The sequence below is a fragment of the Passer domesticus genome, chromosome 4 (assembly GCF_036417665.1).
Source record: "Passer domesticus isolate bPasDom1 chromosome 4, bPasDom1.hap1, whole genome shotgun sequence".
Classification (NCBI taxonomy): Eukaryota; Metazoa; Chordata; class Aves; order Passeriformes; family Passeridae; genus Passer; species Passer domesticus.
Window position 1 is genome coordinate 63,918,581 of NC_087477.1, and position 24,984 is coordinate 63,943,564.

General features: G+C 34.2%; 1 protein-coding gene across 8 annotated transcripts in view; it reads right to left on the minus strand.

Moving 5' to 3' along the window:
- PCDH7 (protocadherin 7) overlaps positions 1 to 24,984 on the minus strand; it is a 261,100-nt gene that overhangs the window by 28,491 nt on the left and 207,625 nt on the right. Inside the window, exon 4 of one of the 8 annotated variants that reach the window (XM_064418446.1) lies at positions 11,166 to 11,260. The exons of the other annotated variants lie outside the window; for them this stretch is intronic. Coding sequence (XP_064274516.1) covers positions 11,187 to 11,260 — 74 coding nt within the window. The 3' untranslated portion in view covers positions 11,166 to 11,186. The remainder of the gene's footprint in view (positions 1 to 11,165; positions 11,261 to 24,984) is intronic. 8 annotated transcript variants of the gene reach the window in all.

The following is a 24,984-nucleotide window of genomic DNA, read 5'->3' on the forward strand; positions in this document are numbered from 1 at the left end:
TTGGTGATATCAGCTGAGTTTTTTGCATGTGTAATTCAGAGCAATGCCTATGAACAGCAGTGCAGGAACACTCTCATTTTACACTGCTCTGGAGATGGTGGTTCAAAATCCAGTACATAATTAAATATATTGGATGGATGTAGCTGAGTGGTTAATGCATGTAAAATTTCCTTTGACAATTCAAGTTTAAATTCACTTTAGTTCTTATAAATCTTGCAAGAGTATAATTGACTTAACGTTTTCCCCAGTACAGCTAATGCATTACTTTTATTTGTGATAGCCAGCACTGAAACATCTGGGGAAGACTAGGCTTTTGGTTTGCCTTTTTTTTTTTCTCTAATCTTTCAGATGTAGCCATATATGTAAGTAGTTGATGACCTAAAAGAAGGATCTGTTAATTTCAAGATATTAATTGCTAGTAAAATTAATCTGATAAATTATGACACTATAACACTAGGATCAAAGGTAAATAAATTATTGTGTTAAGAATTATGTATTTTAGGTCTGTTACACATTAATTTTCTACATGCCATTAAATTAAAAGAAAATGAAAAAAGAAGGATATTGTCTTCAAGTATAACTTCACGTTCTCTATTTTGCTGACCAAATCCATAGTTAGTTCCATTGAAACTGAATGGCTTCAGATTTCCATACCTTCTTTCTACTGCTCATATCAATTACAAATATAATCTTGAATTCAAAATTAACTTGCTTTTTCAGGTTTTTTTGAGAATTTGTTTAGCACTTTCACTACCTATGAATAAATTACTTTATATACATGCATTTTCAAATTTTTAGTGTTATAGTACATATATTTAAGTAAATATAAGTCAAAAAATGTCAACTCCCAGATAGTTATTTTAGAAAGTTAAAAAAAATTACACACTTACTATAAGTAAATAAATAACAACAGCAAGAAAAACCACAAGCACCAAAAATTTTCAACAATCCTCATGGAAAGCTGCGATGGTTTAGACCAGGGTAGAATTAATTTTCTTCACAGTAGCTAACACAGAGATGTGTTTTGGATTTGTGCTGGAAATTATCTTCATTATCAACAGTTTCCCACAGAAATCCTAAATAGCCCCATACCAGTTACTCACACATGAAGAAAATTATCATTACCCCAGCTAAAAACACCACAACAGCACAAAGATGTGCTAGGCTTTGCTTTTCCTATTGAACTGTATTTCTTTCAACCCTGGAGTTTTCTCACGTTTCCTCTTCTCATCCTCTCCTCATCCCACTGGGGAGAGGAGTGAGTGGCTGTGGGGGGCTCAGCAGCCAGCTGGGGTTAACACACAACAAAACCAGAGAAAGGACAAATTTTATTCAATATCCTGTAAACAAAGTCACATATACAACTCTGACATATACTGGTTGTAAATTTAAATAATACTGGAGATATTTCCTTCCTATTGAATTTAATGTGAGTTTTCAGAAGAAATAATATTAATTAATTGTCCTACTATTTATCAAAACCCTAACCATTCAAGCAACAAAGCAAAGAAAACAATCATATCATTACACATGAAAATGTTATCAGATACTTGTAATATTTTCTTCCTTTCCTAAGTGATAATTTCCTTCCTTTCCTAAGTGATAATTTCCTTCCTTTCCTAAGTGACGATTCCTTCCTAGGTTCTATATTTATTTATCTTTAAGCTGTTATCTTCTATTTTGTCAAATACAGGAGAAAATAAAGGTTGCCTGTTGCAACATTTTCCTCAAGTTAATTTTCCACTTTGTACTCTAGAATGAACTGAATTGCTCCCAAAGTCTCTTTAGAGAAAAGTCAGTCATTCCTGTGTTATCAGCAGGACATGCATGTTTCTCAGACCTGCTGAGTTTTACTTTAGTTTGTCTCTTAAATTATTTACAGATTAGTCTGTCCTGTAGTTTTTCTTTTCTCCTTTGATAATAAATCATTTAGCATTCAATCACCTCTTTCTTAAAATGGAAGCTTCTTTTTTGTTTGCAACACTACATTCTGATAGTAGAAAATTCATTCAAGTTGGTCAGTGGACTTTGACTGTCACTCTGTCTCACAATTGCTGCCTCCACTGCATAACTACCCCATCTTTAATGATTTAACTGATCTGCTGTTCTCTATTGGATAAACTCAGCTTTTTCTTCAACATTTAAAACCCTTTTTAATGTCTAATCAATGATTTTACGAATCCATTTTTTTTAGGAGTAGCATATGCAAAGTCTACATTGAATCTCATTCTCCTCTTAGGCTATTCAGAAAAAAAGCAAAATAAAACTAAATAAGCCAATGATTTTCACAGTTTTTGTATTTGTTGCTATAAAATGGATTCTGTTTTCATCATAAGGACTAATGTCTCAAGCAGTTCCCAATTCTGCTTTGGCAATGTCTTCTCTCTCATTAGCAAAAGCCTAGGTAAGTAAAGAACACCGGCTTCTCTTAAGGTTTTTACCTCTTTCCCATCTCCTTTCCTGTCAGTAAAATAAAATAAAATAAAATAAAATAAAATAAAATAAAATAAAATAAAATAAAATAAAATAAAATAAAATAAAATAAAATAAAATAAAATAAAATAAAACGTGGAGAGAAAAATTGTGGTTTGCAGGAGAATTTCAGGAAATACTCTCTAAAGTATAGTGTGAGAAGAGATCCAGAATGCCCTTGCTAATATACGAAGTAAATTAAACTTTTCTTATTGGGAATTGGGAACTACCAGCATTCAGAATTTTTTCTTCTGCATCTGTCACTGTTAACTTAGCCTTTTAAAAAAATATATATTTTAAAAAGTAGCTCTTTAAAAAAGAAGGGGGGTTATTGTTTGCTTATTTGGGTTTTTTTGTTCAAGCTTCTGTAACATGTTTTTGTTGTATAACAAAGCAGATTTGCCTCCCTGTGGCTCAGTAATATCCTTGAGCATTAAGAATGCTGAAAACGAAATGCTTCACACATACAAGACAGAGGGGAAAACAGGTGTGAGAACTCCAAGCATGTCATGTGGAACAGCTTTTCCAGTGCTATTAGAAAGTATTCAGTTAGGGGAAAAACACAAGTTAAAAAAAAATAAAAATCCCAAGCCCATGTCTATACCTTTAAAAACTCAAATGGTACCATGAGGGAGCCAGTTATGCTCTCTACACTCTGCAGAGAGTGCAGGGAGTGTGCATGAAAACATGTCAGGCTTGAGTAATACTGTGAATATAATTACATAGTAAAGAACTGGTACCTGCCACTATCTGTGCTTCATTAAGATCTCTTCATGCCAGATTCCCAATCTAACTGTCCTGTGTGACTGCTGAACATTTCTGGATATCAGTATATACTAATTAAGCAAAGTAAAAGGGAAAATTGTGCAGCTCCTCGTAATACATCATGCCACCTTCATTTTTGAAGTTTTTCTCTGATTTTCATGGATTTTTCTAGCATAGTACCCTGGAATAGCAGAAAAAAGCAGGCAGTGAAGAAACAACTATTCTGAAGTTTCTTCCCTTTAGAATATCAGCAGTAAGGCAACAGAAATTCAGATATACTCAGAAACCATGAACTTAAATGATAAAGTATTTGTGAAAATTAACTGTTGCATCTCTAAACTGAAATGTAAAGCACATTATATGATCTGAGTTCAAAAGCTCTGGTGATGAGTGCAGACACCCTTTGAGAAACTGTCAATGAGATCCTAGAGGAGATATCAGTATGACACCATACTAATCGGGCAGATCAAAATTATTTGTTACTTCTTCCTTATCTCTGGGGAGGAATGAAGGCATGAATTCAAATGAGTTTCAGGTTTACTTAGGAAAATCCATTTCAGTGCCACATTTAATATTACTTTTCTGTCATATTAATTTTCAAGGAACAGAAATAAAGTCCATTTCAGATGAGCCTTCTTACAGTGCTGTTGTCTGGGCGTTTGGTTACAACTGCTTTACCTTTGGGGCATGAGCTATTTTGAAAACTGTAATATGAGACAATACACAAACTAAAAGTGAAACCTAATCTCCCAGCTACTTGAAATAGACAATGGGAGTATGTAGAGGTCAGAGACCATCCATAGGACCCTAATCCCACAGATAGGTTCACACATTCTGTACCAGAGCTTTGTATGCTGCTTTATTAATTTTTTTTTTTTCTTTTTATTGATTGCAATAAAAGAACCAAAGGAGAAAAGTGCTGCAGTAATTGAAGGTGCAAATGCTGACCCAGCCAGAAAACTGCAACCCAGAACTCAAAATTTTAAAAAGGAAAAATCACCACTTCAGACAATTGCAGCTTTTCTTTTACATTATTATCACCATGGAGAATCCCATCCATCGTTCCCATTTTCGTTCCCTTCATCATACTAAAAATAATTTTGTCACCTTAATTTACAAAAGCTTTATGTCAGGAATTTGATATATCTACCTTAAAATGACAAATCCAGAGGATAATGGACTGAACTTCATCAACAACAGCTGTCTGCGGAGAGTTGTTAGTATATGTGATAGGATACTATGTATCATGGCTTCTTTAAAACAAACTGCTGAACTAGAATCTGTACTGCATGGTGATTTCTGCAGCTTATTCCTGCTGTGTTTTCCAAAGAAGACCATTTGAAAATGCTCATGCATAACACAGAAATAAGATTTCAGTAAAGTGGAGCATGATGGAGAAACAAAAATAAAGATGTATTTTATAGAAAAACATTCTTATGCTGTAAGTGCAGCACTGCTAAAATATTGATTTCCCATCTGTCCAGTCATACCAAAAAAGCTGATTCATCAAAATGCTAACTGTATACATCATAAGATTGAATACCAGAGTATTCTTTTATCATACTCATTTGTGTTTTATTTTAAATCCCATTAGATTTTATTCACTCCTTTTTCTATACTTTGTAGCAAATAGTTTCATAACAAGGCTCTAAAGCAGAATTTGTACAAATAAATCTTAAATACATTATCTCACCTTTTAAAAAATATATATACATACTTGTGAGGATGTCAATCTACTTGAAACGATGACTTAAAATATTTGCCTTAGTAAAAGAGTATATGTACTGAAAATATATAACATTCATATTATGCATGCTCAGGTTTGTTTTATTGATATATCAGATATATAACCCTCCACAGGGGTGGCAGATACAACAGAATCCACCTGTAGTCTGGATGAATGCCTGCAGACTTCAGCAATGTTATCTAGGGAGGAATGGGCAGACAAGTTCTAGATAGAAGAGGACCTGAAAATAATGAACAAGACTTGGAGTGAATATATAGGTAAATGAGCTAACACTGGCCAAACTACTTCCCTAACCCCTTAAAGGGAATAAATTCCTAGTTATCTTCCTATGCTTATATTAATGAGCTCAGATCCACATCTGATTTTGTTGTTGTTGGGGTTTTTTTTCTTAAAAATCAATTAAGCCTTTTGATTTCCAGTGGCTTTTGAGATCATGACTCATAAATGCCTGGATAAACAGTTCCTTGCCAGCACAGCTGACTTCTGAAGCCAGTGATACTGGTTCATTGTTAAAAGCAGAGGAGGAAGAATAAGTAATGACTTGCATGAAATACAGTTCCTCTGTTCTTTGCTTCCAAATTCTAAATTGATCTTCCAAGCAGTCTTATTTCCAAGAATTGTTGATGTTCATCATATGTAACAAAAATGGTTACTTTTCCATATTACTATCTCAGAGAGCATTCCTGGTTCTTTATGGCATCTTTTTTCCAGCTCAAGTTTACAGACTCTTCCCAGATCTGCAAGTACTACTTTAAATGATGCAGACCCTTGTTAGGAGTGAGAGAATAGCACATGGGTAATCATCATGTAGTTCTAACATTTCATTATTTCTACACTGTCCTGGGCTCTAAGAATGACACAAAGAGATATGTTGTAGAAAGGACCACATTTCCTTTTACATAATGTATGTATTCCTACCTCCTTTCTGACACAGGACAGGGATGGAATGACAACCCATATTAAATTCCTTCTGAAGCATCCCTTTCAGCATATTCCAGATACTTCACGGATGGTTAACTTTGGTCTATTCATTTAAAGTGCCTCTTTTACTGTTACTTTTTCTATAATTTTTGCATGGCATGTAGAAATTGAAAAGGGAAATAAAGATCAGGTTTATTTATTTATACTAAAACCTATTCCAAAGTAGGTAAATAAAATACAAGAGCAAGTCAATAAAATACAAGTCAATAAATTACAGGTCACCAATCAAATACATAAAAAACAGGATTATTTATTTTCTTTTGGGATTTCATCTAAAACTATTTACTCTATTGACTTAAAGAGCTGTATAGTTCCAACATTTTGAGAGTACCAAACTGCCACAGACTTGAGAACAGGAGTTGGTTTAAATTTTGAGATGAGTAATAAATAGATATAGATACTCCATGTAAAGGGATTTTACTTTTTTTTCCTGCTGATTTTAACAAGAGGAGGAAAGTATGAGAAGCTGTTTGACTACTGTGTACAAAATGAATAAAGTAAATAAGTCAACTTTTTTTCTTTCTGATACTCATGGGATCTCTGTGAAAATTGATAGATCAAATCACATTTGATAAGCTTCTCTCAAGAGTATAATCTCTTTCCTGCTTACAAAATAGCATATGCTCACTTTGTTGACACTGCATGCAGAAGCTAGCAGACTGTAATGTGAAATTTGGAGCAGTATACTTCATGTAGTTAACAAAAACACTTAGAAAATAAAAATCATTAAGAAATAATTTTTGGTGGGAATGCTGGCATTCATGGTACAATTTACTTCCATTTTTACTGGCATGAATTCCAACTCTATTGACTTAAATGCCCTATTTTTGACTTTGCAAGGACAAAAATAAAATCAGGAAATGATTAATTATAGGTGCAACAAAGAGTTATCAAGCAACACTTTTGGCATAATGAGGCTTCTGTTCTATTAGTGTAGACCAGTTGTACTTATAAAGATCTGGATCAAGAGGAAAGTGCAAATTGAAATCTAAAGTTGCTCATAGGTATTATCAATACTAAGCAAAATGTTTAGTGTTAAGTGACCATAAGTGTTCTTCCCATGACCTGCTAGCTTCAAATATTACTGCTTAGAAATGCTACCATGCAGATTTTGCTCCAGGTTTTTCACCTCATTCTCCATGCTCTTTAACAATACAAATTTAATGGTAAGTGGTAATGGTAATGGCAAATACTCATATGGAAAGCTAACAAGCAAGCACACATCTCCTTTGCCTAAAGGAAATACTTTGTGTCCAGTCAACTGTCTGTCCTGCCAATACTGAAGTAAAATTATTTTAAACAACAAAAACAATAATTAAAACAATTTAAACAATAACACAGAAAACGTGAATAATCAAAATTTTGTTAAAGAAGAAGACAAGACACTTATGGCTGTTTCTAAGTTCATAAAATAAAGGGTTTCAATTATACTACAAACTCTTAATACCAAATAGTATATAAACTGAACAGGGATATGTCAACAATATAAAAACAAAACCTTGCTGTCATAACCTTATAACTTATGTACACACAGATATAAATCATGACATACTTCAAAACATTATCATTTGAGTGGTTGATTTACAAGTAATTATGGCAGCAAAATTTTGCATTTTGAAAATCTGAAGACTTTCATGACAGTTTGAAACTTTCTGTCTTCAAAAGTGTTTGTATTCTATGGTAGAAAAATTTGGCCTCCCTATGTCAAGAGTTTTGAATTCACTGGAAGCTGAGCATTAGGGCTAATGTAGCACTGAGCCATACTAAGAAGCCATACTGAGGAATGGGGTGTAGGAATTAGCCTGGAGATGGCTCCACACTGATGCAGATTCTGAGAGACTGCCTCAGAGCAGAAACACACTCTGCCTGCTCAGACCAAGCTCAAGCTTTCCCACGGCCACCCACCCAGCCAAACTCCTGTCTGCCATTCTGCAAGTATCATCTGCAATTAACATTCAATGGTTTCTTTCTTTCACCAGGTAGAAGAGTTCCCACTGATCCTGAGTTTAAAGGTTTTCCCACCACTAACCATCTAGATATTCTGCAGTCTTTATTATTTCAGCATTTCTCCTACAAAGAGAAAGGATCACAACTAAGATTAGTCTGAAATCTTTCTTTATCTCTAATGAAAATAAACAACCTTGTGGTGACAGCATGATTTAAATTTTGGAGAAATCATTAAAATAAGACTTTTGCAGAACTTTTGTTCCAAAACATGAGAAACATCACCCTTTAGCTACAGTTTCAGCTCTGTTTAATTGCAGTGTCAAGTAACAGACCTTCGTGTCATGAAGAACATTTCCCACAACTAACTTTAAACATAAAGATATAAATTGCCTCATGACTATCCTGCTGTAGAACTGCCTTTAAATGGTATTTTCTGCAGTTTGAGCTCTGCAGCTCTACTAGATTGTGCAGCTCACCAAAATTTTCAGCATAGGAGGCATCCACTTTCATTGCATGAGTAGATTCTAGAAAAAAAGAACCCATATAGAAACAGTAAGATATTTTTACAGTTATCCATCCCCCTCTCCTTCAGGTACAAAAAGAATAAATTGAAAAGGGGAAGGGCATGGTTTATTGTACAAAGTGAAAAAAAAAATAAGAAAGAAGGTAGAGTTGGAATTTTCTTAAGATCAGTGTCATGGATTTTTTAATATTCCTGAAACTTACAAGAAAGGCTTTTTCCTTCCTTCCCAACAGAGTAACTTTCACTTTATCTGTGGACAGCTTTACATGAAATACATTTGGCAACACTTAGATAAAAAGCAGATAAAAATTATTAAGGCTTTATACAAAGAAAACTTTGGTTTACCTTGAATTTTAAAGAATTGCATTTTTAATCAATACATACATATTCTGTAATCTCAAAATTGTTCAAAAGACATTGTTCTTGTTACAAGAAAGAAACAATCTAGCTGGGCTTTTATTATCAATTGTTTGGTTTCATTTCTAGAACCTATTATATGGATCTTGCTTGACTTTCCTGAATCATCTAGTCCTAGCTTCATTTTATAATATGAATACTTTTTCCAATATAAATGGTAAATGCCTCAGGCTTCGAATTAGAACTCTTCTCTCATGGGTTTGCATGGTTGAAAGCTATTTTCTTGTCTCTTAAGTGATGTCTCACTCCTCTAGACTACAATAAACCCATTTATTTTCACTTTCTGCTCCTGTATTATAAATCCAAGTGTTCTGAGCTTGCTATTCTTCCCCAAATTCTCTTCTACTTAACAACATTCTTTAAAAAAGTGACACAAAATTGATGACACCTTACTTGATCTACTGATACAGGTAGAGTGGAAGAATTACATCATACATCTTATAGCAAATCTTCTTACACATGCCTTTACAATTTTCTTTGTTTGCTTTGGGGTTTCTTTTGTTCCCAAGGTCACTTCAATTTCTATTCTTTTCTTCTAAATATTCCAAATCTGTCTCAGAATGGTATTATCAGATATTTAATAATAGTATAGCCTTCTTTCATTCTTCTTTTTAGTGAAGTTGCTTATCAAATCCAGATTTAGGACAAATCTCTCCAGATTATTACACTAAAACTTCACCAACTGTTCTGAAAATAGTTTTACAACCAGCTCTAACCTGCTTCATACCAACTTCAATTGTCATAATTCCCTAGATTTCTTAGAAAAATATCACACAATATCCAAAATCCTTGTGTATTGGATCTGGAATTAATTTTCTCACAACTATCCTCACAGAGCTGTGCTGTGCATTGGTAGCTGGAAAGGTGCTGCTAACACAGCAGTGCTTTGGGTGCTGCTGGGCAGGGCTGGCACAGCAGCAGAGCTGTCTCTCAACATTCCCCCCTACATGAAGGGGCTGGAAGGAGACACAGCCAGGCCAGCTGACCAAAAAGCATAACCAAAGGGATATTCCACATCATATGACATTATCTCAGATATAAAAGCTGAGGGAAGGAGGAGGAGGAAAGAGGGGGTGTTTGTTATTTACAGTGTTTGCCTTCTGGAGCAACCACTACACGTGCTGAAGCTCTGCTTCCCTGAATATCATTCGCTGAAGGGAAGTAGAGAATAAGCTTTCTTTCCTCTCTGCTTTGTGCATGCAAACTTGTACTTTTTCTTGATTAATCTGCCGTATCTCACCCTATGAGTTGCTTTCCATCTTATTTTATCTCCCCTGTGCAAGTGGAAGGGGGGTGGTAGAGTGGTTTGGTGGGCACCTGGTGTCCAGCCAAGATCAACCCACCACACCCTGAAGAAGTAAATGTATACCACACCCTCCACCCTCATTAACAGTTTTACATTTCTCTGGTTATTTGGTGATGCTTTCAGCAATGGTAAAGGCAGTGGTCTCTGAATGTTTTTTGGGGTTTTTTTTGACGAAAAATCAAACTGCAGGGCAGGAAGAACTGAAAGAAACAAAATAGATTGCTTAATCCTTCTGAAGCGAAGTTCTCATACTTTGTGGGCCGCACAGATGAAATTAATCTTAGATGATGAAGATCTAGTCCTAGTTTCTATATTCCAATTTACAACTAAAGAAAACGAGTAGAAAAGAGTAATTGTATAGACAATTACCCTCATAAGTTAGAGCTGCCCTCTACCTGCTTCAACAATTCTTTGAATATGGAAGTACAATAACTTCCACTGATTTAGTGTTGGTCAAAGGTCATCTAGGTCAGGAAAGAGAGGTTTGAAAATGATAAAAATATCTGGCTTTATTCAGGCTAAAAGATATCATAGCTCAAAGGCCACTTGGGATTGGATCCCCAAAACTTATTCTTCTAATTATGATGATCATTATAATTATTAATAATAATATCTTGTACAGAATGTGTCTGTAATCCAAATTATTAACTTAGAGGTAAGTTGTAAAGTCCTTCACAGATCCAGCATAATTTAAATACAGTTCAGTTGCATCAATAAAGTAATTTGTTTTCCAAAATTTAGTGAACAGCTTTTTGCTTCTATCTTAATGCTTCCCTACCCTGGCGTGATAGTGTTTCCAGAAAAGACTGCTTCCCCTGCTGTTTGGGGAAATGTATCTATAATGTCTTGATCCAAGCATTTCGTATTCAACAGATGGTAATCTTGGCTGTACTTTCATTCTGGTTTCTCTGAGCCTGAGTGCTTAATACCTCTTCCTCTGCCAATCACTTCCTAACTAGCAAATGAATCCTGATCAGACATGTACCATTCCTGGTGTTCTCACTCACCTTTGGTGAACACTGACACCTTCAGACACAATTCTGAGATGTGTACTTTAGATCTGCCAGGTGAAGGAGGAAGTCTGTTACTCTGTTCTTTAATCCTGAGTATGGGCAGGAAAGAAGAGAGGTCTAAGTTTCTACAGAATTAATATTTATTTCTTCATCAGAACATGTTTGACAACCTGTACTTCTACAGGTTGAAAAGCTGCCCCCTCAGCCAGCTGCTCTTTTAAACCCAAAGACAAAATCATATTGTAGAGACGAGTTTTTCCTATGAAATTTAGTTTCATTTCTAAATCTGAAGAACACAGAGGAATGAACCTATAGGCTTTCTTGTAACAGTATTTCGAATTTTGATGGGGGTTCTTGTTTGGTTGGTTTTCTTCTTGTTGGTTTTTTTTAGGGTTTTTTTGTGTGGTTTTTTTGTTTGTTTTTAATTTGTTTTTACTTATTATTCAATAGACTACTACATAGATTGAGAAAGAAAAAATATATAATTATACAGCTTTAAACAACACAATACTGCTCTAAACCAGATTATCCAGAGAGATTTCTTGAATGGCAAGTTCTATGTAACAGAGTTTGTTTCCTGTTTGCATCACTACTTACTTTTTCTTTTAGATCCTTCAGGAAAGTTATTTTTAAATAAAGTGGGAATGACACCAACAACTATTGTCCCATTTATCTTTTGTCTGTACAAGAAATGGTGAGGCAGAACATAATCTGCTCATATTGATGACCATATCAAGGTGGACTTTCTTGTTATTGCTGTTCTAGGATTTTGTTAGTTTGTTTTTTGTTATGTTTTGGGTTGCTTTCTTTATTTATTGGAGCTATTTGGTTAGTTTGCTTTTTTTAAATTCATGATAGTGGTAAAATCAATCCAGAAAACTGAAAGCAAAGTCAGAAATGCAAGTCTCTGTGTAAGAAACAAACCCGTTGGTTAACATTTCTAAAACCACATATATGATTAAAAACAACTCATGTACATGCTTGTAGTTTATCAATAATGTAAGGGCATCCCATAAAATCTATAAGGAAACAGATTCTCAGTCTCTGCAGAGAGAAATCACTTAATGAATAAATATTTGAGAGATATACAATTTGAGGAGATACATCATCCAAGCACTGTTTCCTGATATCATAAATAATTTTGTCACATTGTTTGTAAATGTTGTGAAATACAAAAAAAATTAATTATTAATTATATATTATAAAAATTGAAATTATAAAATTATTAGCCATATTAATTATATGTAATACCTTAACAAATATTATTGCCACACCACTCTGTCTTCATTCTTGCTGACTAAGGAGATTGAATTCACTTTTGCTTTGTAAAAACAGGGATCCAGTAAACAAAAAAATTCTGATCACAGTACTGGACTATAAAATGGGGATATGAAAACACTGAACGCTTGGTTTACAGAGTAAGAATTTATTTTTTGTTTTGCAATGTTTGGTGCAGTATGTTCTTCTATTTAGATTAAGTCTTATGGTACTTAACTCTACTTTCCAAAATAATGAACTTTAATGTCACCATCAATTAACACAATTCCATGCACAATCACTATTACTTAGCCTTCAATATTCAGATTTTTATAATGAATTAGCTTTCTGTGAAATCTTCAAAACCAGTGTGCTCTACATTGTGTGTATGGTCTGATTAAAGATCTAAACAGGACAAATTTAGAGGTTTTGAAGTCACTGTTTTGGGTTTTTTTATAGGCATATGGCAGATCTTAAAAAGCTGACATTTGAAGCACTATCACTCAAGACTCTACAGAAGTCACTGTTCCTACCTATTAACATCTAGATAAGACAATCTCTATATTCATCACTTAATTATGTTTTTCTCACTGATGGTTTGAAATTTTGCTTACGTCAGAAAAAGAATTTCTCATTCACAGGTTTCAATTGCAATTTTGTATTCACCATGGGAGAAAATTCACAAGGATAATTTGTGGTTTAAGGATATATTTTCTTGTTTTGCATATCATATAATTCAGATGAGATGTTAAGTATCATCATCATCCCCACCCCTAAGGCATGTTTCATCATTATTCAGGTATGAAAAAATAGAGCATTTCAAACTGTGCAGCTTGCCAGCTTCTATTAGAACTCATGACATTTGAGTTTCAGTTCCTGTTTAGTGAATATTTCAGAACATTGTGGATTCATTATTTTTAGACCTTCCAGCTAGAAAATCTTTTCATTTCAAATGGTGGCTTTTAAACTCAATACTATTGTTTTCTACCGCGATTTTCATTATTGGCAAGATATGTTGCCATCTCCCCTTTTGAAAGCTGTAATAACGGATTAATAAGTATAGTCAGAACAGGATTTTTTGACAAAGTGTAGAGGTTTGACTTCAAATAACTTTCTCACTTTTTCAGTAACCTGGAGGAGGTGAGTGGAGTGTGCAGCTACCAAGTGTGCAGATGAAATCAAACCATGGGACCAATTCACATTCTAGAGGACAGAATGGCCGTTCAGAGGGATGCAGGCAGACTGCAAGAGTGGACCAGCAGGAAGCATATGAAAATCAAAATTAAGAAATGCCATGTGTGAGACCTGGGAAGGAAGAGTCCCTGAGTTGATACAGGCTGTGATTTGGTTGGCTGGGCTGGAGCAGCTTTTGAGCAGCTCTGCTGAGAGGACTTGCAGGTGCTTGCAGATGGCAAGGTGGGTGTGAGTCAGCAGTGTGTCCTGGCTGCAGTGAAGTGCAACAGCATCTTGGGCTGCACCAAGAGCAGCAGAGCCAGAAGGTCTGTAGGAGTGATTAACACCTCTCCTCAGCCCTTGCTAGGCTGGTGTCAGGGGTCCAGTTTTGGATCTCCTGCTCAGTATGAGACACTGGCAAACCGGAGTGAATTCCAGTGAATTATTCTGAGCAGAGAGGCTGAGGAAGCTGGAAATTTTGGAGGCCTAACAGCAGTCCCCAAGTACTTATGAGGAAATGATGAAAATATGAGTCAGACAGCTCACAAACGTGGAGGGAGGGTAAGAGATAATGGCCAGAACTTGGAATAAGACAGAATCCACCTCGATATAAGAAGAAATCCCTTGACCCCAAGGACAGTCAAACAGTGGGGCAGGCTGTACAGAGAAGTTATGAAGTCTTTGTCCCTGAGAGTTTTCAAGACCAGACTTGGTCTTAGACATAAAGACCTAAATAACTTATCTGAACTCATAGCTGAATCTGCTTTGAGGAAGAGGACTAGAGACATCCTGAGGTTTCTTTCAATCTGAATTATTGTATGATCTCATGATAAAGAATAAAGCATGCTGATGCACACGTATGACCTTCAACTGCTGAAAACCCATCTCACTTGATCGGAGAGATAGAAATAATTGTCTCAATAGTAATTCTTTGTAGAGATCCATTAGGTAGCTTGCAGTATCATTGCATTTGGGAATATTAATGCATACACAAAAAGTGTCATTAGTGTACATTTAAAGCCCCTGTATAATGAAGAAGAAGATAATTTCCCTTTCCATTACTTTTTGCTCATTTCTCTTATCCTTAGAATTATTGAGGCAATTTTGGTTTCCATAACAAAGGAAAGATTAGACTTTCTAGAAACTGGTGTCATGAAACTTGCTGAGATAATGCCCTGTTTTATTATATTTGGTTGCCTACAAAATATTAGCTTAAATGATTACTTGTACTAAAACTTTCTATACTATAGGGACTCAGCATAGTGAATAATAGCAGAAAACACAGATGTGATATCTGTTAATTATATTTTAAAAAATTAATTGCCTTCTGCTTTTCTTCTTGTTATGCAAGCAATGATTAAGTTCAGAGACCCTGTTTTAGCTTCTGGCTCTACCATGGTCTGAGCTTTGATCTGGCAAACCCTGGTATCCCAGTAACTGGATTGCTTAGTCTGTGAAATAAATCTTTTCAATTCAACATGTAGAGCACTTACTGGAGCTAGAAGTAATTTATGAGTGCTATTCTAAGTACATTTTTTAAACTTTATTTCATTCCAACAAAATATTTGGAATGAAGAATATCTAGATTAGGTTAAGCTATGAATTTATCTTACTTAATGTTTTCACCATGAAGAATAAAAAAATATCAGTGATTACATATTCATATGTTCATTTTCTTTGACTCATACAAGAAATTTTCCTATTTATCAGAACACAACAAATTCTCCATTCATCTGTTTTCTTTTCTTACACTAATGAGTAAAAAGCTAGTTAAACAAAATACAAAAAAACCCTCTAGGGAAACACTTTTCCTGCAAGAGGTTAACATCCCATATTCCAGACACAAGGGTAATGATTGCATATTAACAGCTTGAGAGAAGTTACAGCAGAAAGATATGAAAAAGATCTCTTAAGTTTTCAGAAAACTGGTACATTTTATGACCACTTTCAAAGTAGGTATCATTATTAATAGAGTAAATGTATTAATATCTTACTTTGTTTTTCCTGGCTAAATTGTCTGACAGACTGGGTTCATCAAAGTATCACAAGGTTTAAAATATCATTTTATGCAGCTAAAAAGCAAAACTAAAACAGGAACAATGCATAAATTGGTATAACATTTTATATATATACATGCTGAAAATTTTGCTTCTCATTTTAAGTTCTCCAATCTACTGTAATAACATTTGTACATACACAGACTAAATAATCACACAATTAGCAGCACCTATTCTGTGCTTTCTGCTTTAAAGGTTTTAATAAACCATCTGAAAGCTACCTAGAAAGGTATTGAATCACTTGTATAAATAAATGCACTGTCTGGACAGAAAAGCAGGATTCTAAATACAGGATAGGACATTTCTCAGGATATAAGAGTATTTAAGTAAATACAAAGAAATTCTAGTTGTCTTTCATAGACCTCTACATTTTTTTATACTCAGCTTTATATCATAAACTCTAAAAAGCCTCTTGCTTGACTCTTAGATAGCCTAAGAAGTCAGTAGGTAGTCAACTGGTCAAGAACAACATGATCTTGAGATCTGCTTCTTTTCCTAAACTGACAGGCCTCAGGAAAAACAGCTGGAAGTCTGGCTGATGTTTAATCCATACATTTCACTCATTCCCTATAGCAACAACAATGCACAATCAAGACATTTTCAGAGCACATCTGCAGCTAAAAAAATTGATGGTGGCACTGTGCATATTTCCCTGTACAATTCAGTGTTTTCAATGGTTATTAATACCACTGAAAAAACACATTCAGTTATATCTTCTGCTCATAACATAACCCTATTTTTCCAGTCTTCAGCTATTCTGAACTTAGTGTTTGTGCACTTATTCATATTCCTACCTGATGAATGTTCTGCATTACATAAAAAAAATATTCATTATTTTCCTCCCCCCATCCTCATGGGAATAAATGCATGCCTCTATGGGTTACTAGTGAAAATATTCTTGTTCTTATGAAAAATAATTGAAATTGGGCTTGAAGCACAAGCTTTTTTTTGCCCTCACATTAAGAATTCTGGCTACCATGACATGTGATATAGCTCCAGTGCTCAATCACATGAATTATTCTCAGCCATATAGTAAGGTTGCAGCAGAAGAAATTGAACTATTCCTTATAAGTCTATTCTGTACCCAGGACTAAAGGACTCTTTTAAAGCCACAAAGACAGAAACAGGAAGTCAGCTTCTTCCATCAGCACTCTAAGTGCTATAATGGGAGAATGAAACATCTCTTTTCACCATATTTTAAAAATGATAAAAAATTGCACATGACAGTTGCCTCAAACAATGACCTTGCAGAAGGCATTCAAGCTTTTGAACACTTACTAGAGATATGCATTTCAATCTTATGTCCCCCTAACCTGAGTAATTCAAGCACAAGTTCTTTTACTGGAAATGGATTGTAATGATCACCTTTTGGGAAACTTCATGTACCCTGTTACAGGAGCAGTGGGTTTCCTCTGCAACAAGGTAGGTAAAAGGTAAAGAGTTAAACTCTAGCCTAAATATCTCATTCTATCTACCCCCATGTTTTAATTGAAGGGGCACCAGGGTATTTAATGAAATTGTATGGCCTTCCTTGTATTTAATGCATACAGATATGAAGAGCATTCTTTCTGTTCACTAGGGATTGAAGAAAAAAGGAAATTCACAGCAATATCAGTAAAAGTTTATCTAAAACAGTTAATCTCATACAACTTAAAACAGTTAAGCTCAACACCGAGATGGAAAATGAGAATGAAAGAAAAAGGAGAAGACTAACTCAGGCTGACACTATAGATCATTAATTATTTTCAAGTAAAAATGAATAGTGAGTTCAGTAACTGGAACAGAGACTCCTTTTAGACTCATCTGCTGGCTTGGGAGCTGGAGAGTAATGCACAGTCATTCCCAATTTAATGGATGACAAATATTTAGAACAATTTGAAGTGGTTTGAAGGCGGAATTTTCCCTCTAACCAGTCTACAAAATCAAGTCTCTGCAAAAAAGACAGTTTAGAAACTCCTCAATTTCATCTGAATTAGGAGTATTCTATGCCACTGAATTTCATTCTGAAAAGGTTTTCTGTGTAGAACAACACTGGGATATCTTCATATGTGACCTCTTTCATTTTATTCTTGAAATCCAAGTCAGGAAGAGAAGAAAAGGATAGAGTTAAAAGAATATGTTTTCCTTAACCACAAGAAAGTTTCAAATTTATATTTGGTTTCAAAAGAAATAGTTGGTTTGATTTTTTTATCTTAACTAAATCCATTTTTAGATTATTGAAATTAATCAGATCCTGGCACAGGATCCTTCTATAACTCATTGTAATTGCATACTCCTATGCTATTCAAATAACTCTTTGGAAACAAGGAGAGAGATTGTGCCTCTTCATTCATTCTAGTAATGGGAGCACAAGGAGTCAGAAAATAACCCATTCAGAACTTTTTACCCTCAGTAACAGAATAAAAAAGAACAAGTCACAAGTCAATAACACTCCCCAGACTGCCCCCCACTGACCCCTCCAAAAGCAGAGGAATGCTTTTTTCTTTTTTACATGGCAAAGTAATGCAACTCATAAAACTACTTCATAAGTTTTTCATAAAAATTATTCTTTCTAGTCCTTTTACAAGCAAACACATCCAAAAAAGGTAATACATAATTAAATACATTTTTAAGATACAGTTTTGTTAAATGAAGTGTTCTTCACAAATATCAATGTATCAACAATGATAACAAAATTTCTCTCTTAATATCCAATAACATTTTAGCATTTCAGTACATCTAAGTTAAAGATGAGATAAAGGGGTTTTTTTCAAAATTACTGTTGGTCATTAAAATAAAACTTCTATTAAACATATACATTTCAATGGACAATCATTGTAAGGAACACCTTGGCCAAATTTAGCTTCCAGCTGATGGACCTTGCTATGCTTTATCATTATTGGAGGGTTTCTATATTCTTTTGTTTTAATCAGGATATAGTTACTTTATATTTATATATTTATAATTTTTAAACCAGTCTTCAAGTATGCTTTACCATTTATTTATTTCTTTAAGCTATTTTTTTCATAAAGACACAAGAAGAAATTGCAAGTTTCAAGATTGTCTACAGAAACAATAGAACAAAATATTCTGCTGCAAGAGAAAATTAAATTAATTGTAGTTGTATTCCAGATGTAACTAAAACTTACCAAAAATGTGTGCTTTTATCAGCTACAAGTTGTTTGTTATGTTTCTCAAAATAATTATTCCACACCATTTACTATGTCTAAGCCCGTAAATTCTTATGAAAGAGAGACTATAGAAATATCTCTATGTACCAGCAATTTTTTAATTTGTTTAGCAACAAATGTTCTTTTTTTGATGTCTTAGTTACAGAACTTTAAACATAAATTCAAAGAAAATGCATGCTTCTCATTTACTAATTAAATAGAGATAGTGTTAGACTTATTCCCAGGAGTTGATTCACAATCTGGAATAGAGATCAGTCCACTGTTCTTAGGATATCTCACTATGCTTGATATTTTGTAGGTGAGGATCTACTATTATGACTTCTAAGTCAGGAATTTTAAAGGGACGTGAGTGTCTGAAATATCTTCCCCTGTCAGACTTGATCAAAGAGAAATCAGTCTCAAATCCTCTGTTTCAGAGAACATGACAATCAAACTGAGAATGAACTTTGGATGGTATTTCTTTAGTAGTACAAAACCAGTTAAAAAAACCCAAAATATTTATTCACGGCGGGTGGCTTATACTCAGTCCTTCATTGGGGACAAAAATGGTGCTTTTCCAGATCCCACACATGTAAAAATTCTTACATATTTCCAATGCTGACCTACCAACTACTTCTTCACACTACCAAGAGTAATTTCAAATGGAACAGTATCAAGTAGCAAGGTATAAAAGCAGGAGTTGAAAGGAGGGATAGAAGTTTACACCTCTCTTTTTGTCTCTCTCTCTCCCTCTCTCTCTGCACACGTACATGTAGAAAATATTTTCATAGGACAAAGAATAAAAAGTGAATGACAAAAATATTCTACAGTGTTCTTAGCCCCAGGGAAAAAAAAAAAAAACAAACCACAAAATGCTATTTGATCTTCCTTGACATTTTTATTCTCTGATTAACTTGTACTTTGGTTTCTGAAATTACTAAACAAACAAATAAACAAACCCCACCAAAAATTGTGTTAGACTGACACAATAATAATTTAAACCCTTAAAGATGTTTAATTTGAGAAATAATTCTGAAGAAAGCATTTATACTCTTGCAAATAAAAAAGCTTGAATCTGGAGTTAAACGTCAGGTGGCAGAAATTTTAGTACGTCTCCAAACAAACACAACGGTTGACTTGCCTTCTGCATAAGATAAAGAGTCAAAAGTATTTTAATTCTTGTTTAGATATATTTTACTTGATTTTAGAATCACTATATACCAATAGAATATTATTTTACCAGATTTAAGAGCTGTCTACAATCAGCTGTCTACAATCAAGTTGTGTTTTCATAACTTGACATTTTAAAACCATGTTCAAGTCATTATGATTCAGAATTAAATATATTAATTATCACATAGAAACATTATTGTATTCAACAGAATATTGAAAATTTTAGCCACAGGAAGGCACATCCTACAACTGGATTTTTTTTTTTGGTTTTATTGTGAATAAATGTATTGTGGACTATCTCATCTACCTAAAAGGCCTTTGAATACATTTTTAGGTCATAGTTGCAAGTCATCTAGAAATTTTTATGCTTCTGTTATAATATTATTTCTATTTGTAATAAGACCATTATTAAAGTCTTTCTCATTTTTACCTTGATTAACCCAATTCTCCAATAGGTTTAGGCTTGGCCTGTAACAACACAAGCATCTGTGTGCATGAGAATAAAATCTGGAATGCAAACTAAACATCAGATCAAGTAATGCAATAGCTGTATTTGTAAGCATAGAGATAAGCAGAACTGTAAACATAACTCCACAGATGTGAAAACTAAAACATCATTCTACAACCCTTAATTAACATTGAAAATATTCAAAAAACCTCAAAGAAATTTGAAGTTAAATTAATGGAAAAGAATATAGACTGAAACATGGATTAAATTTGACCCTGAATGAACTAGGTATTTGGTCAGCTGCCAAAACTTAATTGTCACATAAAGTCTATAATATCTTTTAATTTATACTAAACCCTGTATATTCCTGGAATGTCTGGGTTATTTTCTCTCTCTAGAAAAGTAATTATAGAGTGATATCATCATGGATGTGATCAGCTTTATAACTAATCAATGATTGTCAGCTAATACTGTGTAATAGCTTTTTCCATACTGCCTGTCTCTTACCATACCAAGTAATAACGATTTTCCTTCACCTCTATGCAAATTTTGTTTCAGATAATCAATATATCATCCTGCTTGTAAAGAAGCAAAACTCTCTACCACCTACTTAATGCCATGAAAGATATTTCAGTAAGAACTGACAGTCTTCTTACAGATGGATGCTTACAGTCTGAATGGACTATGTGAATGGATAACTTGCTCCAAATAGATCAATGCTAAAGCTTCTTAATGCCCTTCTATAAAGAAAATGAAGGGATATTTTCTCCTCATGAGGATGTAAAACAATTCTACTTGTGAACAGGCTTTGAATTACTTCACTTCTGTCAAACCCATTTACCATCCACACAGACCATATCTTTAAAAGCAAACACAGAGAAGAAAGGTTTTTCCACTCACTTCAATAGAACTATGTTTTTCTAACAGACAAAAGGTGAGATTGAACACATTTATAGCACTTAATACAAGCTCAATAAACACTGCATAATTCCCTTTGTTGAAGCTTCTATTTCTTTCATTTTGACCTTGCAAAAATGGGAACTTAATTTAGGATTATTGATTGAGGTTTTTTTGGTCTATTAAACCAGCACTTAGAGAAATTCCAATTTCAAGACATACAGATGTGAAATGGTTTTGCATATTTTGCAGCACTTTTCATTTTTATTGGCAATACTTAAACTATATTAAAATTTCAGCATCACTATGGCTAAGAACAAATGAAATATAGTTTCTGTATTAACATCTTTAATTAATATGTCATCTTATATCTTACTTTCTTGGGGGAAAATCTATTCCCTTACAATAGCTATCATATTTATATTGATAAATGTATATATATGTACATTTACGTGAGTATTTCTAGGTTCATGATGTCCTCGAAAAGATAATCCAAAAGACTAAAAATTTTCTTTTGTTGATAGAGCAGTATATCCTAATTTAAACTGGTAGTACCTCATCATATAAGAACACTAAATGTGATGAATTTTCCCAAAGTAATTTGAAAAGTATCAATCATTAGATGCATGTCCAAATACTTAGAAAAATATCATTTCAATGAAACAGTTCAAATATTATGATGCTGGCTGATTTTAGTATAATAGCTAATCACCCTGTAATAAACTCACCCTGCCAGACAAATACATGCTGAAACACATCTAGAACCAAAGAAGCATACTGGACCTCTCACAAAACTTTAGTTCCTTTTTTTTGGTAATTAGAAGAAAAGCTTTGACTATATTGTGGTTAATTTACCAGGAAATTGCAAAATAAACATAAATAAAAGAGCCTTTGTCTTTCACAGGACCATAACAACTTTGTCACTTTCATAAACTATGTTGTAATCCTATGGAATTACAGATTTTGCGCTGGAGTCATTGCAGGACTACGTTTGTAAAACTCTGCACTTTTCCAGTGATACTTTATAAATACATACATATCTAGATAGATAGATAGATAGATAGATAACCAATTTACCATTTCCAAATTCACTCTTTAAATTAAAATAAACAAACCCTCCAAAAAAAAAAAAAAAACCAAACCAAAAAAACCCCCACAGAAATGCCAGGCTGGGCAGGGTTTTGCAGAGTGCAGAACAGGGGAGCAGGAAAAGCAAAACTCTGCATAAAAAAAATATTTTCATAAGTTATGTGAATAGCAAGCCTGGAGCTAGCAGCTACAGATTCTGGCACTATCTGACATGCACAGAGGTTGATTAACCAGTGAAGTTATCCTTATTTGGAGGAGGGTCACAATTGACCTGCAATCTAATAAGTTTCCATGCTGCCATCAGCAGTCTGTAATTCCATAATCAGTGGGAGCTAGAATAATTTTCCCTTTTAAATAAACATACAACACAGTACACTCACTATATTCACAACACTCCGCTCTTCAGACACGAGATGTAACATTTTCTGGATGCAATAATCTCTTTCTGTATAAATATTGTGTTTATTCTGTCCAATAGCCAACATTTATATACCAGGAGAAAAAATAAATACTGCTATATTACCACTGAACAGCATGACATAGGCAAAGAGAAGTTGTTATCAAATAATCATCACTGTCTATTTAGCAATTTTTTTCTCATATTATATGATTTTTGTATTTTGACAATATTCTGTTTTCTTGCAAGCCAGACTATGATAGTTGATGATTTTTTTTCAATTAGGCAGCACAAAAATAAAGGACTAACCCAAATGTCTGGGGCATTTTAGAAATTAACCAATAGAAACTAAATTTTATGAAAAACCTTACCCAAAAAAAACCTACATAAAAACTGTGTTCTTCATATTTGGCTTTATAATAGAGTAATTATGCTTTAGAATCTTCATGGGAACTATAAATATGAGTTCCTTGATTTAGTTCAGCTGACATATTTTAAATAAGAGGACAAAACATGGATGTAGATGCACAAAGGCATAACTTTGTGAAAGGAAGGAATTTTAAATAGCAAATATCTCACTAATGGACAGAGCATCTACAGTTTTGCATGTCTGTAGATAATTTAGAGTTGCATAAAGCTTAGTTTCTTACCCCCTACTGTGTCTGTTTTGCAATGTTCCACTAAGCTGCAGATCCAGCAGCTCAACGATTGTCCCATGGAGTAAAAACAATGCTTCATTTACTCTCTATGGCATGACCTGAGTCCCTCTGCCAAGTTTTCTTCCTTCCTTTCTCCATAAACAATATCTACATATTTAAAATGTAAGACAAAATGTAATGGCTGCCAGTAAGTTTCAATATTCAGGCTTCTCTCCCTTCCTCAAATGAAAAGGCAGGATTTAAAGTAAAACAAGGAGAGACTGCTTTTTCTGCTTTGAGCAGTCTATTAAGATGAAATGCTTTATTGGGTACAAAGATAAAATTAAATGAAGAAAAAAAAAGAGACAGAAAAGTAAAAAATTCCATAATGCTAAAAAATACACACCATAGAAATGGAGCACCAGAGGGATTACGGAGGAAGGAATACAAAGGTTAAACAAACATTGGTATATCTTGATGCAGATGTTGTCCCTTCACCTTTTCCCCACCTTGTCATCTGCAACTCCCTACCTACAGAGCAAGTCCTTTATCAATGCAGCAATAAATTCACATGTGCAACCATCTGCCTAGCAGATGGGGCAGGTGCTGAGAATCCTCATTCACCAGCCTCCACTTGTGCTTGTCATGATCAGGAGCTGGCAGACCTCATGGCAGGAGGGGAACCATGCACACCGCAGGAACAACAGCACCTTGTGCCATTTGTTCACCCAGTGTCCCCAGGGGAAAGAGCGTGGTGAAGGGAGGAGGAGGCAAAGGAAATAAGTTTTTTATCTAGCATGTCATTACATAGCAGCCAGTAGGTGTTACATCAGCTTGTTAACAAATGTTACCTCTCCTGTGCAGCACATCCCTTCCATCTGAGGGGTATACATTTGTACCTTGAACTCACACAATGAAATTCTGAAATTGTTAACATGTGAACTTATGTGAACATGTAAACAACACTCCTTTTTTGGTTTTGATTTGGTTTTGGGTTTTTTTTTTGGTTTGTTTTTTTTTGTGTTTTTTTTTTTTTTTTTTTTTTGTTGTTGTTGTTGGTTTTTTTTGTTGTTGGTTTTTTTTTTTGCCACAAATGTAGCTGGTGTAAAAAAAAATAAAAAGAACAGGAAAAAAAAAGGTAAGTTTTCAGGAAAAGCTGGGACGAAACCCCATCTGTTGGCAGTCAGCAGCTGCAGAAAGGATACTAGTGGCAAACATACAAAAGAACTATAAAAGGGAAGAAAATCCTTTTTTTGTTAGATCTGAATTCCAGTACCTATTTCTTATCCAGACTAGGTAACACTGAGTCTCAAGAACTGTCTCATTTGTTTCCTCTACAGGTTTGCACTTCCATTAGGCATTTGATGTGACTGTCAATAAAAAGTCTACATTTACTGTGAAGAAGCCCCACAGAAATCTGGGAAACTTCATAGCCAGTGCAATGTTTCTCACTGAGGTGTCAATGAAATCTGCTGGTGACTTACTGTCCCCACAGAACAGTGCCAGAGGATGTAAACTGTTACTTAGCACTCATT